The following is a 14,903-nucleotide window of genomic DNA, read 5'->3' as shown; positions in this document are numbered from 1 at the left end:
TAGTGCTCTCTAAATCATTAGATAAGGTAAGCAAAAGCCTCCCGTTTTGAATATATGGTATAACCGTATGCGGAGAGGAGTTGACAAATCTAACTTACGAATTCTAGATAAATTGAGCAAATGATGAATTGTTGGAAATACACAGGAAACTAAATGACTATTCATAGGACCAAATGAAAGCCATCATTAGAAATTAAAAAACACTAATGGTTTTACACATATGTGTATATATGTAAAACCGAAAGGAGACATGAACATCAGATAAATGAAAACTAAAATAAAAATAAATAATTAACAGGAAATCAAGACCAAATATTTCTGCTACTCAGTTTACCTTGGAAATAAATCTGAAGAGTGCTCCCCAGAGCCTATGAAACACAGGATGGACACTTTGTATACAAATTAATGTGTTTAAATCCATCAACACCACTATTCACTATGTGCATTAAGATGCTCACTTCAGGCAAGTGACCGGCCAAGAAGTTTAGTACCAGCGCATCTATGCAGAACAGTAAATGCAGTGTAAAACAAGGCAGCGCAAGCATGTACATGAAGTTTGGGTCCATACTCAATCTGGCTTCATGCTTAACTACACTAAAAAAATTGCCAAATTGCCAATATATTTATTTACAGTATTTCTTATTTTCCCCTCATAAAGGCTAAGAGCTGTAACTATGAGCAATATCAATTAGCCAAATTTCCCTTTCTCTCCAGTTTTTAAAAATATTTTATTATCTAAACTATCAACGTCTATTTTTCTCTGTATGTGAATGAAAATAGACATACAGAGAAACAAAAACCCTGTATGACTTATACAATATACACAGATATCACATACAAACTGAGACTGCATGATTTTTATATTAAAGTACATGCTTTTTCCACCATACAGTTCTTCTTTGTTGTTATTAAGAGTAATAGAAAACTTTTGCAACTAAGCACATGCTGCTAATGATTCAGGGTTTAAGAACTTGTAGGTTAAAAAAATACAATTCCTAGAACACTGTTATCAAACAAGTAAGTTTTATTGGCATCTAAAAACAAAATTCACCCAACATTGAAACGTACTTTAATATTTACGTTGTTGTTTTCTTATTTCTTTGTACTCACTGTATGTAGTATGAGGAACAAATCACAAACACTTACTTTGGAGAAACAGAGACCATAGTGTAGATTTTACAAAATCACTTTTTAAAATCTCTGTATTGTGCTCCTCAAATACCTAGAGCCAGTCTTTGCATAAAATATCACAGCTTGGTCTATTACCTTAAAATTCTGCAGCAGCCTAAAGATATGGGATAAGATATACCATGACTTGCTATTTTGAAATATATCTATTGCCATATCCAACCTAATGGTAGTATCTAAAAATTCCTTTCTTCCATAGGAAGTCTCTGACAAGCTGTTATTCATTTCCTTGAAGTTAAAAGAATCAGGGGGCAACATTTATACTTTATCAGAAAAATAAAAAATGTTTACCTACCATGTTCATATTAAGAACAATGTCTATACAAGTCAGTTGTACAATTATTTTAAGAGAAAAGTGAACAGGAACATCAGATTAACTTAATTCTGGCAGACAAAAGTGAACAACTATGGTCCAGTCAGCCATTAAGCTATTACAGAGAGATGACAACTTTACAAAAGGTATCTTTTACCTACTGAGTGATGATTATGTCCCCTCAGTTTCTGTGCTTTCTACCACTGGTTCACTTTCTATATCAGCAACTGTGTCACTCTTCTCCTTGTTTATTTCACTCGAAGATGTCAGTTTCTCATAAAGTTCGGGATCATTCTGTACTGGCAAAGGTGGTGGTTGAGCATGTCTCTCAGCATTTTCACCATTAACCTGAGGCACATTATCACCTTTTCGTTGAGAAGTGGCCCCTTCAAAGAAATCAAAGACCCGAGCTTGAGGAGGGGGGACCCAGGTGTTTTGAATTCGTTCTCTTCCAAGACGATTTCCGTTAATTTCTCTGCAGAAGTCAAAATCTCTGTCATCCCTATCCCGCTGCCTCTCCCAGTGTCTTCTGCGGTCATCAAAATCCCTGTGCACTTCCTGCCCAAATCCTCTGTTCCAAGGACCACTTCTGGGATCAAAACGATAGTTTCCGGACCGGAATCGAGCTCTTTCTTCATGTAAGCCTTTTGGCCCAGCGAAGACAGGTAGGACTCGATGCTCTCTCTCATCAAAATCTCTCGGCCCCCACGGTTTCTCCGGATTAAAGCCAAAGTGGTCTCTTCGACCAAGATGATCCATACCCGGCCTCACAAGATTTTCTCTAATATCTACAGGAGGTCTTCCAAAATGATCCCTACCATCTAGTGGGGGTCTTCCAGGACCTTCTCTTGGATCTACAGGCCGTCCAACCACCTCCCTAACATCCACCGGGGGAGGTCTACTCATGCTTTCCCTGGTTTCTATAGGAGGAAACCGGTAATCTCTATCTCCTTCCTGTTGAATGTTATCATTCCCAAGTGGTATCCTTTTTTCTGGATTATTAATATTGTCTATACTTTGCCTTCCAGGAACTAGAAAAGGTCTTTCTGGCTGACTAAAAATATCTCCTGGAGGAAAAGGACCACGGGGTGGTGGATGAAGAGCCGAATCAAGTATCGATGGGGGAGGGATTCCTCGCTGGGGCGGAATTCCAGGCTGTAGTAATGGAAATCTTGGTCCAGGTGCCTGTGGCATCAGTCCTGGACGAAGGTCTAACATGGGCATTACAGGCATCCTTTGACTAGAGAGACTCAAAGGGGGTAAGTTTTGAGGCCCAGCTGGTGGCTGTGTTGCTAAAAGTCCAGATGCGTTGGGGATATTCGGTGGCTGTACGCCGACAAGTCCAGAGTTGTTGGGGATGCTGGGGGGCAGCACTCCCAAGAGTCCGGAACTGCTCGAAGCACTTGGCGGCTGTATTCCCAAAATTCCGGAGTTATTCAGAATATTTGGTGGCTGGACTCCAATAATCCCAGAACTACTGGAAACGTTAGATGGCCGGACTCCAAGAATTTCAGGATTACTCGATACATTTGGTCTTTGAACTCCAAGAATTCCAGCACTGCTTGTCATATTTGGCGGCTGCCCTAAAATCGCAGGGCTACTTGGAATATCATTTGGAATCACTAAAATGGAAATGGGGGGTGGGGGAGAAAACAATTATTCTGGTGTGAAAAGAAAACTAACCCTGTAATTTCCAACAGTTAGCTTAGAATTAATCAGCTACTTATTTCCCAAGATTCAAAGTATATTAAGTAAAAATTAAGGCTAAAATCAATACCGTGTACAGTGAAATTTAAATATAAAGACGTAAGTGGGGCTGTTGACTAAAATCTTACATGATCTTTAAGTTAACGAAAATGCCAGGTTTTATACTGATTCCCCATCTTTCACAAAAGTCTTTCTAAACCACAATTCTCAATATACTAATAGTGGTGCCATGAAAAACAGGGGGGGACTCGCTGCTTTTAAACACTGTATTGATTTATCTCTAGACCTGGCTAGATAATGCCTCATAGAAGCTATTTATATCTATTAATTGCTTATTTTTATTGTTCTGTAAGTATCCGATAGTTTGTACAATCTTATTTTGATAACAACATATTAAAGCGGTCCCAATAAGCAAAAAGGAGGAAGAATGGCCTTAATGGAAAAGTGTCAAAATCTACACCATTCTGAACAGAATGCCAAATTGGTTTTTAACAGACTTTTCACCCTGGCTGGTGTGGCTCAGCTGGCTGGAGCGCTGTCCCATAAACTGAGCAGTTGCGGGTTTAATTCCCAGTCAGGGCACGTGCCTAAGTTGCAGGTTTAGCTCCCAGTCGGGGCATGTACAAGGGGCAACTGATCAATGTCTCTCTTTCACATCGGTGTTTCTCTCCCTCTCCCCCCTCCTCCCAACCCCTTTCTCTAACATCAATAAGCATGTCCTTGGGTGAAGATGTTGAAAAAAGAAAAATCAACATTTCAACATTTGTGCCTTAAACTGGTTACAAATGCATGGCACCTCAGAATTAAAACACAACCACAGAGAAGCTGTGCTTATGATTTAACTATTTATTTGTGAGGATGTGTATTTTCATTTACCTGATCTGGTGTTTTCACCAGAAGAAATCTGGTGGTCTATAAGATGAGGTACTTTTTCTTCAGGCTCTGCTTGTTTAGCAGGGTTAAAAACATTTCCGGCTGGCAGAGTGGAAGCAGCAAGACTGCCGGCAACAGGACCACCTGGTAAAACTAGGCTACCAAATCCAACCTCCTTCACAGCTTCTGGAGTCATGGATAATGGTGGCTGCACTAAAGCTGTTTAAAGAGGGAGAGAATACTTTCAGACTCAATTGTCTAATAATCCATGTGCTAAGTTAATATCAACCATGACTAACAATGGCCTTCCCAAAGTTTTAAATGACTTCTTATTCTCTCTCCCCAGTTGTTTGGTTAAGACTGCTCAATGAACATGACACACACTAAGTCCTCACCTACTGTTGTGGATAGGTTCTGTGGCTTTAAAATGATGCATAACAAAACCAATTTTACCACAGACTAATTGATACAAATAAGAGTTAAGTTCCCACAGCATCTCAGAAACATTATAACCAGACAGCACTGAATGCAACGACATTATTCAAGGACCTGCTGTATACAAAGTCTCTTCTGATCCCACTGTTCCACTTATAATGAAAACTAACTTTCAGCAGCAGCCTGAGTATTTCATTTTACAGCATCTCGGTGTCACCCAGCACTTTGTGTAACAACTAATGCTCAAAATGATGAATGTGTCGCCATGAAGAGGATAAATTTTATTTAGAAAACTTTAAAAAAAACTGCAAAAATTTTTTAAAAATATTTGCACAAAGATGTTTACTAACATAAGGACCAATTAACTTCAGAAAATCCCAGTAATACAAAAAACCCCCCAAAACCCAGTTTTCCAAGGATGCTAGTACATGTATATATGAACATAGAGAAATTTGTGCAGACTGACAAATATGTACGAGAATAAAAATCTGCCCAATCCCCTTGAAATTAAAATGGACCACGGTCCTTGTATTCACTACTTTTTGTCAAACAAGGTAAGAAATCATCAGACGGGAGGAGATAAAGTGGGCTAGAAATTCAAAGAATGGGTAGAAAAGCCCCTCAATGATATACAAAAGTCTATATCATTTACATGTTAAAAAATAGAACTAGAGGAATATAAAATCACAATTAAATATTTAGAATTTTTGGTCCAATTTATATCATAAGCTGTTAAGTCATTTACTTGGGGATTTTCAGGAACTGTGTGAGCCCCACGTTTAACTCTCAGCTATCTGGGCAACCTGTGCGCACGTGAGGAAGCTGTAAAGCCGGCATGAAGCCACCTGGGACCATTATCAGGCGAGTATCTGGAACACAGCGGCATTTCTCTTTCTCCGTTAAATTTACCGCAGATTTCCCAAGACAAATTAAGAAAAAAATAACGGAGAGGTAGGCTCTAGGATGAGTCTTTATGAATGGTGAACACTTTCCTAATTTTTAGAAAAAATAATTCTTCCTACTTAACCAACAATAACAAAAAAGAATTCTAGATACTAAAGGAGAGTAAAGAGTTTTAACATGTAAGGAAAATGGGTGCTATCAAAAGGGAAGCTCTCTATCATATACACCCTTTCTACAATAAAGTCCTCTGGGCCAATATTGGGCTAAAAACACTAAGAAACTCTCAAAAACCGATGTAGTCATCGCAACAAGATACGGAGGCAACAAGAACAATGTGTCACAGTCAAGGATGAAGTTGAAATGCAAAGAGAAAAGTGAATGCAACTGCATAATCTACCAACAGTAAAGGAAACAAGGAGAAAGAGGAAGGGAAGAGGAGAAGAGGAAGAGAAGAGAACCCTCTCCCAGCCTCAGCTGTTGACTGGAAATACCCTAGAACTCACTCACTGCTCTCAAAAATGGCATTCACAGGAGGGAATTTAGCATCTACCTGTACAACTGTATTTCAAGGTAACTACATACTACTGGTTAATAAGGTGTGTGTGTGTGTGTTTATTTCCTTACTTTTAGAGAGAGGGGAAGGAAGGGAGAAAGAGAGGGAGAGGAACATCCATCGACCATCTCTCACACGCCCTGAAGTGGGGACCTGGCTTGCAACCTAGGCATGTGCCCTGACTGGGAATCAAACCTATAACGTTTTGGTTCGCAAGCCACTGGCTCAATCAGCTGAGCCACACCAGTCAGGGCAAGTTTTTCTTTATAGAAAAATTCTACCTAAGAAATATGTAAGGAATTATAAAAATAAAAAAAATGACCACTTTGAAACTAATGAAAAGTAGATTCAAGTAATAATGATCAATGAGTGAAACCATCAGATGCAAATTTTAAGGGAAACATTTTAATCACCAGGTTCCACTACCCGAATGCTCTGGTACATCTTAACACCATTTAAGGAGAAAAAGAAGGCACTGCATAGCTCCTGATATGATGTAATATCAGGTGTATAGTACCCCACCTTTAAGAATTCTCACCAAAAAAGTTCAAGTGAAATCAAAGCAAGCCTTTGGTGCTAAAAACTTCCTATTTACAGGAAATTCAAAGAGTAAGGAGAACAGATTCAGTACCACAAAGAAGCAGAAAAAAAAAAAAAAAGAGCAAACCCATTATTTGGAATCTTGCATATAGAAGTAAACTGTTTCTCCAACAAGTTAAAGAAATAAAGAATTAAAAAAGAGAGGTTTGAGCAGTACTACTCTAGATTAAGATATTTCACGCACACACACACGCACACACACACATACGATAGGGAGGCCCTTCTCTGAGTTTTGACTAAAGTAAACCAATCATAAAAAGATATTTTGAGACAAGAGAGTAAATCTGAACATGGACTGTCAAGTGATGCTGTTAACATTTTAGAGTAATTTAACAAAAAAAAGAGAAATGCATGTATGGAAACGTTCATCATAAAAAATGAACAATAATTTGCAAGAATGAGGAATGACACGTTAGCACTACCAGGAAGTAAGACAACTCGAAAACGGAGACTCACGTGTGGGTACCACTGGGGGAATAGTGGGTGGCGGTACGACCGGTGGTGGGACTGGCGGCGGCATGAAGCCTACATTGAAAAGAAAAAAAAAGACCCCGAATAAAATAGTATAGGAAAAGTGACTTCTTTTAAATCAAAGGTTTCAATAACTCTAAGTGAAAGCCTACTTCCTTATAAAAGTCTTTCATTACTGCAACTCGTATTTGTGAATGTGTCCTCCATTTTAAGATTTACTTTGACGTGTGCTCCCGTATCTGATCCGTAGTGAAGTGCAGAGTGAGCTAAGGGATGCACAGAGACCCTCATCCTGAGCAATCCTACTTTTCATTCATCTGTTGCTGTGGCACTCTCTATAATGCCATAAAGTTAAAGATTAATACAAGCCAGGCAGCCTGCTTACATGTTAGCATTGTGAATGACCACCTGGGGAGTTAAATGCTACATTTCAGGTTGCTCGTCTTACCTGCTCATCTTACACGCATCATCATCTGTGAAAGATGCTATTGTATTTCTTTGATATATATGATGTTTACCCACTAGATCAAACATTTTCATCAACCTTGGTTGTTATGTTTTCAGGATTAAAATAAATCTTCAATGTAATACTGGCTGTTTCATGATTTTAAATATCAAATATCAAACTATAAACCTGCTTCCTAGTGTTTTTAAAGTATGGAGCTAACATTAAACCCAACTAGAAACAGCTGCTGAAAATAAGAAAATAAGAAAAATATATGATTTTCAACAACTGAATGCTAGACAATGACTTTATAAAGTCTATATGGTATGGTGTTTGAAACAATCATTTAAATATCTTCTGAATAAAATTTTTATTTTTAAAATCACAAATACAGAAAACATTTCACAAGAGTAATTGTCAAGTATGTAATATATACAGAGATAAAATTCTAATTAAAATCTGCATCAATTTCAAGTTATATATTAAACTGTAGTTTTAAAATTTTATAAGACAAATGAATTACAACCACTTTCAGACTATGAATTCACTTTTGGCCTTGTTAGTACTTTTAGAAACTCTATTTAACAGCTAAAAACTTAAGTTACAAAAATCAAATTATAGTACTTCATTTCTATAATAGGCAAATAATTCTATATAAGCAATTATTTATATTTAATTGATGTTACATAAATTATAGTTTTTACCTAGAAACACTGATTTAAGCAACTTTTATCAAAAATTAGATAAAAAAATGTATTATGGATTCAATTAGCATTTTAAGTATTATTTCTAGCCCTGGCTGGGTGGCTCAGTTGGTTGGAGCACCATGCTGTGCATGGAAATGTTGCAGGTTTGATCCCTGGTCACAGCAAGTAAGGGAGGCAATCTGACATACACACACAGGTGTGCATATATACATGTGTATGTGTGTGTGTGCGCATGTATGTATCTATGTATTTATTTCTCTTTCTGTTTTTCTCTCTCCCCTCTTTCCCTTCCATCTCTAAAAAAACAAAACAGAAAAAAAAAAAAAAAACTGAAACCAGTAACCATATCCTCATACGAGGGTGAACTTTAAAAAATTTCAACATAAGGTTTATACTATTTTAAGAGCATTTCAATAATTTTAAAGATTCCTTTTCTTCTGTCAATGCTTCGTAAAGTATGGTCCTCTGACAATGTGCATCACCTGGTGGACTTGTTAGAAATGCAATGTCTCGTCACACTGAAGCAAAAGAGGCTGGCCCAGCTATGGCTGCTTTCCCATACCCTCCAAGTGACTCCAGCCTATGCCTGGTTTGAAAATCACTGCTCTACAGCATTTTAGCCTGGAAAAAGAACAGTTTAAGTAATATTCTACATAGAGTTCCATTGATAAGACAACATTTCCTTACCAGGAGGCGGTTGTGAAGGGTTGAAACTTGCTCGTAGAAAAGGAGGTGGAGGGATTGGACTGAAGCCAGGAGGAGGAACCGGCATGGACACAGGAAATGCTGGTGGGACTAAGCTAACGGTAGGCACAGCTGGTGCTACTGGAATCTTTGTGGGTAGAAAATAAAAAGTCCATAAATCATTTTATCCATCTGCAATGATTACATCTTGGAATATCTAAAGGTAAATTATTTCTATTTTTTGTTTAGGAAGGTAACAAATACCATTATATTAAGCTGCTTTGCTTTTTCCTTTTTGTATACTTGTAAGTAAGCCTACTTGGGGTAAAAGAAAGGCATTATTATTCGACAGACAGTGCACATGGAAATTGTGAAATCTATCTAACATTTAAGTGATGTGCAGTAATGGGCACCTATTTGAATAGTACGTATCAGACTCAATTTTAAATTGCCATTTTCCACTAAGTTCATAACACCTACCACTGTTATGCAATCTACCACCAGAAAGCATGTCAATAACAGCTTTAAAATGACTCCAATTTCTCATAAATTCATTTTCTACTACTAGCACAAAAACTTTGTACTCATCCTAGGTACAATAATTCCCAAATAAATATTTATCTGCACTATTGTTGTACCTTTCTTCTAAACTTCCTGTTCTATCAATGGTCTATCCAACATCCTAACTTCGCTGTCTGAAAGACACTTGACATACACAAAACTGAACTCCCAATTGTTCTTCCCGAAAGAACTCTTCCCACAGACTTCCCCATTTTCAGATAATAGTAACTCCCTCTTTCCAGTTTCTCATACCAAAAGCCTGGCCTCTGCTTTCTCTCACAACTCAAAAATCTAATCTGCCATGAGTCACGCCATTGGTCAGACCATCAAAATACACCTAATATCCCACCACTTCTCATTCCCCCACCGCTATCAGCCCAGTCTGAGTCATCATCATCTCGAATCTGAATTGCTCCGACTGCCTTTTCACTGGTCGCCCTGCCCTCATCAATGCCCGCTGGCCTATTCTCAAAACAATATCCAGTGAAATCCTTTAAAACTTTTAAGTCAGGTCAAGACACTTCTTCCTTCAAACCCTCCAAAGACTCCACATCGCAGAGAGAAGGCCAAAGTCCTCCTAGGTCTCCTTTCTACAGTGCTGCCTCACTCACTGTCCTCGAGCCCCCTTGCTATTCCTGGAACACACCAAGCATGCTCCTGGCCTGGGGCCTTTTCCTTGGATAGCCAAATGGTTACTTCCCTCAGGAGCTTTAAGATGTTGCTCAAATGTCTCATTCTCAATTATCTACCTTGACCACGTGATTTAAGACTGTATCACCTACCCAGGCTGATCATCCTTATACTGTCTTTTTCCTTCCACAGTAACTCATAACCTTATTTACTTTGTATTTTCTGTCTCCCTTTTTGAGAACAAAAGCTCCACAAGGGCAGGGGTTTCAGTTTGTTCTCCCCCTCACTGATTTACCCCAATCTCAGGTGCCTAAAACAGTAAATGTTACAGAGCAGACAATTAGTAATTATCTATTCAATAAATAAATACTTAAATATAAATTAGACCATCTATAAACATTTTTTTGGAAAAAAGAAATGTTTGATGTAACTCATTTTTATTCCATTTTAGACAATTGCCCCCAGTTTTACAAAGTCAATACGTGAGTAAAAACAGAAACGTAAAACAAAACATTCAACCACAAAAACGCCCAGCACTAACCTGTAACATAGCGACAGGTGGAGGGAAAACCTCTGCCTGGGTTGTGACCACCGTCTCCTTCTCAACTGGAGGCGGGCTTTGAGTTGTCGGGGCGGTCTCTTTTACAGGCTCTGAGCTTTTCACAGTTTCCCACTCTAAACAAAACATTCGAAATTGGTTTCCTCTAGACAGGTGCAACTTTTAATCTTATTTCTATGTATGCATTTATTCCATGCTTGTCTAATTCCTTCAACTGCCTGGCACACCTATCTTTAAAGATGTGTTCACAACTATAGATGCCAACCTAGGTTTTGCCCAGATAAACCTGTTTAGGATACTAAGGAGTCCAAAGCATGACACATGCCAAAAATGGAAGATGTTGAAATATCTGGTCTAGAGAAAACACTTAGAAGGAATCTAACAGATATGTATCTCAAAGGCTGTCTGACACAAGAGGAACCAACTTTATTCCATATTTTGTCACAAGGGAAGAGTAACAAATACTAACCCGATACAGAATAATCTTTCTGAATACACAGCTAGGCAAAACTAGAACAAAGAAGCTTTGACGGTTCCTCCGATGGTTCTCCATCTCCCTCAGATAAAGGAGCAAAGCCATTATAATGACGGCTAAGACTTTACACGACTTCTTCATCCACTCTCTCTGCCTGCATCTCCTACCACACACTCTTCCCTTACTTTGCTCAAGCCATGCCGGTCTCACGATTTTTTAAATAGACTGTGCACTTGCTGTACCTCTATATGGAATGTTCTTTCCCCAGGTGGCTGCACACCTCACCCCTTCAAATACCACCCTCTCCATTGGACCTTCAGCCACTTACACGGAACCGTCTCCACACCTGAACGCCCATCCCTCTTCTCTGATCTACCTCACTAAAACCGGGCAACACAGAAGTGCTGTATAGTGTATGTCTTTTGTTCATGGTCTTTCTTTCCACTAGAGCACAGTTGGCAAACTCTTCCTACACTGAAGAAGTTTGGACTTTGCAGGCCGTGTGTTCTCTGCTGCAAGTGAGCACGCCTGTGTTTCTACACACGGCTGCTCACAGGACAGACCGCGGCAAGGCCCGGCCCCGAGGCCAGAGGCCGCCACCCTCTGCACTGGTGCGCGCTGCGGGAGGGGGGTGTCTGTCTGCCTGTCGGCCCGCCTCGCTGCTGTAACCCCAATCCCTAAAATTATGCCTGGCAAAGAGCAGGACTAAAATACTTGTTAAGTGAACAAATATTCTGGAGGAACATCCATATGAAATAAAAAGAGAAATGGACACGAAAACCACCAAAAAAGTGTCTGAATATATGCACTGGCCTAAGAACAAAAATATTCTAAAAATTAGCTCATTATGCTAAAAACATGTGAAAAATAACATATCATATTTCAATTCTTTTAAGTTTTTTACTGTTTATAATTGCTAATCAGTTTTAACTAAAATTTTTAAAAAATAAAAAAGACAAGTTTTTAAAAAGAGCAAGCCAGAAGATCATCTGCTGTAAGCATTCTCAAGTTGCACGCGTATGAACCACAGCTCTCTAACAAAGAGTCTATTCCTGCCATTCTCAACATGGATGCTAATCGAAATAATCTGGGAAGTTTTTCAAAGAAGCTTATGAATCTCCAGTTCTAATTTAAACTCAAGGAATTGAAATATTTAGTTTAAGAAAACCTCCATACATACAATATACAATTCTCTCTTAAGAGAGCAAAATTTTATTAAAAGACAAGCATGCAAAATGCTACATTTGTAGCCTTCAAAAACACTACCTACACCCTGACACTATGAGACAGAACCCATCAAGCATGTACACTGAACACTGTAGGGTTTCATCTTTTTTCTCCTTTTGGGAGGAAGAATCCAGGAGCTAGAACAATCACAATTCGCCCTATCATGAAAAACTCGTATCAACTATAACTGTTTAAGTGTACTTTTTTAAAACAATAAAAGCACCCCCTTATGGTTCTTACCAGTATTGACAGTCTCCTGGTCAATCATGCCTCCTTCTGCAAAACCTTCCAAGTCATCCACTTTAACTTTTTCCCACGGTATATATGTCACTCCAAGATCCACATCCCAGAATTGCTTGTATTCTGTTTTCACACCCTTGTTTAAAGCCCAAGCAATCTATCAGGAATGAGGAGAGGAAAAATGAAAGCTTATAAATACTGCAAAAACAAGGTAAAACATTAAAAAACATGTAGACAATGTAAGTACAAATAAAACTAGCTTTAAAAGCCAGTGGACGGGTACAGCATCACTGGTGAAAGAGCAGTGGCCACGAAAATTTCTCCATGTTCTGCTTTTGTTTGTAAAATAAATCCTGCACTAGACACCGATGGTGTTTATGCGATTTATTTCCACTTCTTACTGTAACTTTAAAACACATTTTCAGAAACAATATCCAAATCTACTTTTCACCATAAAGATGTCAAGCTACGTTACCGATAATTGGAATAGTCATTGTAACTTACACAAGCTGTTGGTACTCCAGAAAATGCGAAAGAGACCAGCGACAGACACTTTAGTTTATAAAGAGAGACTCTGCCATAAAGGAACAAAGCATGGGCACATTAACTCCCCTGAAAGCAGTTACTTTCAGGTTTCTAATTCAGCTGCAGGCACTGATGGCATAAATTATCTCCAAATAGAAGTGAAGTGTAAATTAGTCATAGAAGTAAAATTGGAAAAATACATAATACTCAGTTTAAAGACTAACAGGAAAATAAAAATAAACCCTTTACAAGGGCCTGAGTTACATAAGACAAGAAGTTAAGAAGGAGAAATTAATACTATAATTAAGGGGTATGATTAGGGAGCATTGAGAAGTAAAGACAAACTTATATAAATTAAAAAGATCTGCTCATAAAATGCTGACCTGTCCACGTGTGATTTAAAAGAACTGTTTGACTAAGTATGGTTATTGTTTTACCGTGTCTGCTTCTATAACTCAACAATACTGAAATAATAAATTTGTCATAGTTTGCCCAAAACATTTAAAAAATGAATTAAATACAGGAACATTCTAATAATCCAATAAAACAAAAGCCACGTTTCCCTCCTCCCCCAGTCTCACCTTAATGACCTTGGACCCAATTTTGTACGACCCAGAACTAAGTTTCTGAAGCGCCCGAAATGAATCTTGTCGATGAACCATGCAGACATAAGCGCAGCCCCGGGGAGGAATCATCTATTTAAAAAAAAAAAAGTTTACTTTAGAAGGGGTATGTGGAGTACAATTCATTTTGGCATTTTAGGGTTTTAATGGAACAGAACATTGACTATTGACAAATACTGAATTGTTTTCCCTTTTCTTCCTCCAGCTATCTGTTTACTGGTTCATGTGCAACTAATTACTTAGTTTTAAACAAATTCCAAAATTCAAAAATTAGTTGTATCTTATTCTAAGCCACGATGTATATGAAATCTTAAATAATCACATAAACTAAAAGTTTCTCTGATACACAGTAAAAACTATTTTTAAAAGTATAAATACCGCATACAATACTACCTAATAAAAGAAAAATAGTATTGTATGGCCAACATATTTGAAGGCATACAATTTATTCACAGTGTAAGGTCCATTTTTTCAAATGTTATATTGAGTAATGTATGAGAATTTTTGTTTTAGGTATCTTATCCCTAACACAAAATCTATAATCTACAACAAATGATAAAAAATAAAGCTTTTCAATTTTATAAAATGTAATTTTGTCCAAGTACTTGTGGAAATAGATTTTAAAATGAACACCAAAACAGCCTCAATGTAAGGCTGTTTTATTTACAAAGCATTTAACTATTCAACAGACTATCAGATCATAAAATTATCCTTAATGTATTAATTCAGAAAAACAGACAGCATTTCGATTTCTTTTGAAGAACTCAAAAGGTATTCTATCACTTCATTGTAACTCAGTATCTCATAAGCTCTGTTTGTCAAAATAAATAAAAACCTTTCCCTTGGTCTTGCTAGCACTTCAAGCTACTGTCACTTTAATACCAACCCTTTCCAAAGAGAAGTCTACCTAACCCCTACATATTTCAACTCCTATCATATATACCCGACTCCTTACCAGCCCATTGAAAGTATTTTCTTCAAACTCTCTAATGACCTATTAAATGCTAAACCTAATGGTCCTTAAACTCCTCTAAAACCAAGTAAAAGATTTCTAAATCTTATTATCAATTTTTCAAATCCAAGATTTGATCACTAGCCATTCAGTATACTTCAGTTCACAAAATAACTCAATGCCTATTATTCATAAGCCCTACGCTTTTATTTTTTCATATAAAATGTTCTAT

The 14,903-nt window shown here is 37.7% G+C and overlaps 1 protein-coding gene across 1 annotated transcript in view; it reads right to left on the bottom strand.

Moving 5' to 3' along the window:
• Positions 1 to 1,002: 1,002 nt before the first annotated feature.
• SCAF8 (SR-related CTD associated factor 8) overlaps positions 1,003 to 14,903 on the bottom strand; it is a 77,018-nt gene continuing 63,117 nt past the window's right edge. The window contains 7 exon segments of the mRNA XM_028508641.2: positions 1,003 to 3,123; positions 4,085 to 4,300; positions 7,029 to 7,097; positions 8,883 to 9,027; positions 10,612 to 10,745; positions 12,572 to 12,728; positions 13,678 to 13,791. Of these exon segments, the coding sequence (XP_028364442.1) occupies positions 1,673 to 3,123; positions 4,085 to 4,300; positions 7,029 to 7,097; positions 8,883 to 9,027; positions 10,612 to 10,745; positions 12,572 to 12,728; positions 13,678 to 13,791 (2,286 nt within the window). The 3' untranslated portion in view covers positions 1,003 to 1,672.

The sequence above is a fragment of the Phyllostomus discolor genome, chromosome 4 (genome assembly GCF_004126475.2).
Source record: "Phyllostomus discolor isolate MPI-MPIP mPhyDis1 chromosome 4, mPhyDis1.pri.v3, whole genome shotgun sequence".
Taxonomy (NCBI): domain Eukaryota; kingdom Metazoa; phylum Chordata; class Mammalia; order Chiroptera; family Phyllostomidae; genus Phyllostomus; species Phyllostomus discolor.
The sequence above is the reverse complement of the archived record's forward strand: the minus strand, read 5'-3'. Positions and strand labels throughout refer to the sequence as shown.